This window comes from Eimeria mitis, genomic scaffold (assembly GCF_000499745.2).
Source record: "Eimeria mitis Houghton genomic scaffold, Emh_scaff11489, whole genome shotgun sequence".
NCBI lineage: Eukaryota > Apicomplexa > Conoidasida > Eucoccidiorida > Eimeriidae > Eimeria > Eimeria mitis.
This window is the reverse complement of record NW_024012139.1, coordinates 1-998: the sequence shown is the minus strand read 5'-3', so window position 1 is coordinate 998 and position 998 is coordinate 1. Positions and strand designations below refer to the sequence as shown.

General features: G+C 57.0%; 1 protein-coding gene across 1 annotated transcript; it reads left to right on the top strand.

Annotated features, from left to right (window-relative positions):
* Positions 1 to 76: 76 nt before the first annotated feature.
* Positions 77 to 682, top strand: EMH_0100460 (uncharacterized protein; the record flags this gene model as incomplete). The annotated part of the gene is made up of 1 exon (XM_038022177.1): positions 77 to 682. The coding sequence occupies one exon, from the start codon at positions 77 to 79 to the stop codon at positions 680 to 682; it is 606 nt and encodes a 201-aa protein (XP_037878031.1).
* Positions 683 to 998: the final 316 nt, after the last annotated feature.

Here is a 998-nt window from a genome sequence, read left to right as displayed (position 1 = left end):
GCAGATAATTCGCTTGCAGAACCTGCGCCTACTGCTACTTCAGCGGCCGCGTCTGCACCAGCTGGTGACGGTTCTGATGAACTCTCGCTTGTGGTCGCACCTTCTGATTCTCCTGCAGACACCTGGCATGCAGCGCTTGAGCAAGGCGCTGCCTGGTCTGGAGATACCCCTTGGGGGGAAGATGGCTGGCTCTGGCTCTGTCCCTGAGGGGAAACGTCTACCGCAGGTATTCCCTCCAGCCAGGAATCAGGATCAAGGGCCGGATAAGGCTTCCGTGAAATCCTTGCATGGCGTCTCTCCTTTGAACTGCGCTGCGCACCACCCTGGAGCGGCAATGGTGCAGTGTCAGAAAACAAACCAACTGACTGAGGGGCTGCAACACCCGAGTGGAGACTGGCGGATGCACCATGTGGGATCCAAGGAAAAGGTGAGGGAAGTGCAGAAAAGGGCTGGGTCTCGGAGAGGGCTGGTTGAGAAGCTCCACCAAGTGCATGGGGAGACTCTAGAGCAAACGTTTGAGGTGGGAGACCTCCAGGCTGAAGGTATGACGCCGCCAAGTCGGAGGTTACGTGTAGGGGGCCAGGAACGCCATATTCTTGGTCTGGCGTATGGACTGTCCCGTGCACAGGGTGATGCTGATCGCGTACCCCGGAACTGGCAGGGGACGGCATCAAGGGGTTGAAGAAATTGGGATCTAGGGCTTGTTGGGTGTGTTGCATCTCAAAAGCCAGACCTTCCAGAAACAACGAGTGGGCGATCCTTGCCACCTGCTCTTCTGCGTCCAATGCTGGCGCTGGATTGCTTTCTTCGGTCAAGGCCACTCCCAACTCCGCCTCCAAAGCTGCACACTCTTCTATGAGCTGTGGCGGAGTACTATCTTCTTGGCTACCTTCATCGCTGTCGGACAGCCTGCGAACCGACATCCGCACCGTTTGGTCGGTGGATGCAGACGCAGATGTTCTGCAAATTGCCCGCAACACTGATATTATTAGGGCAGG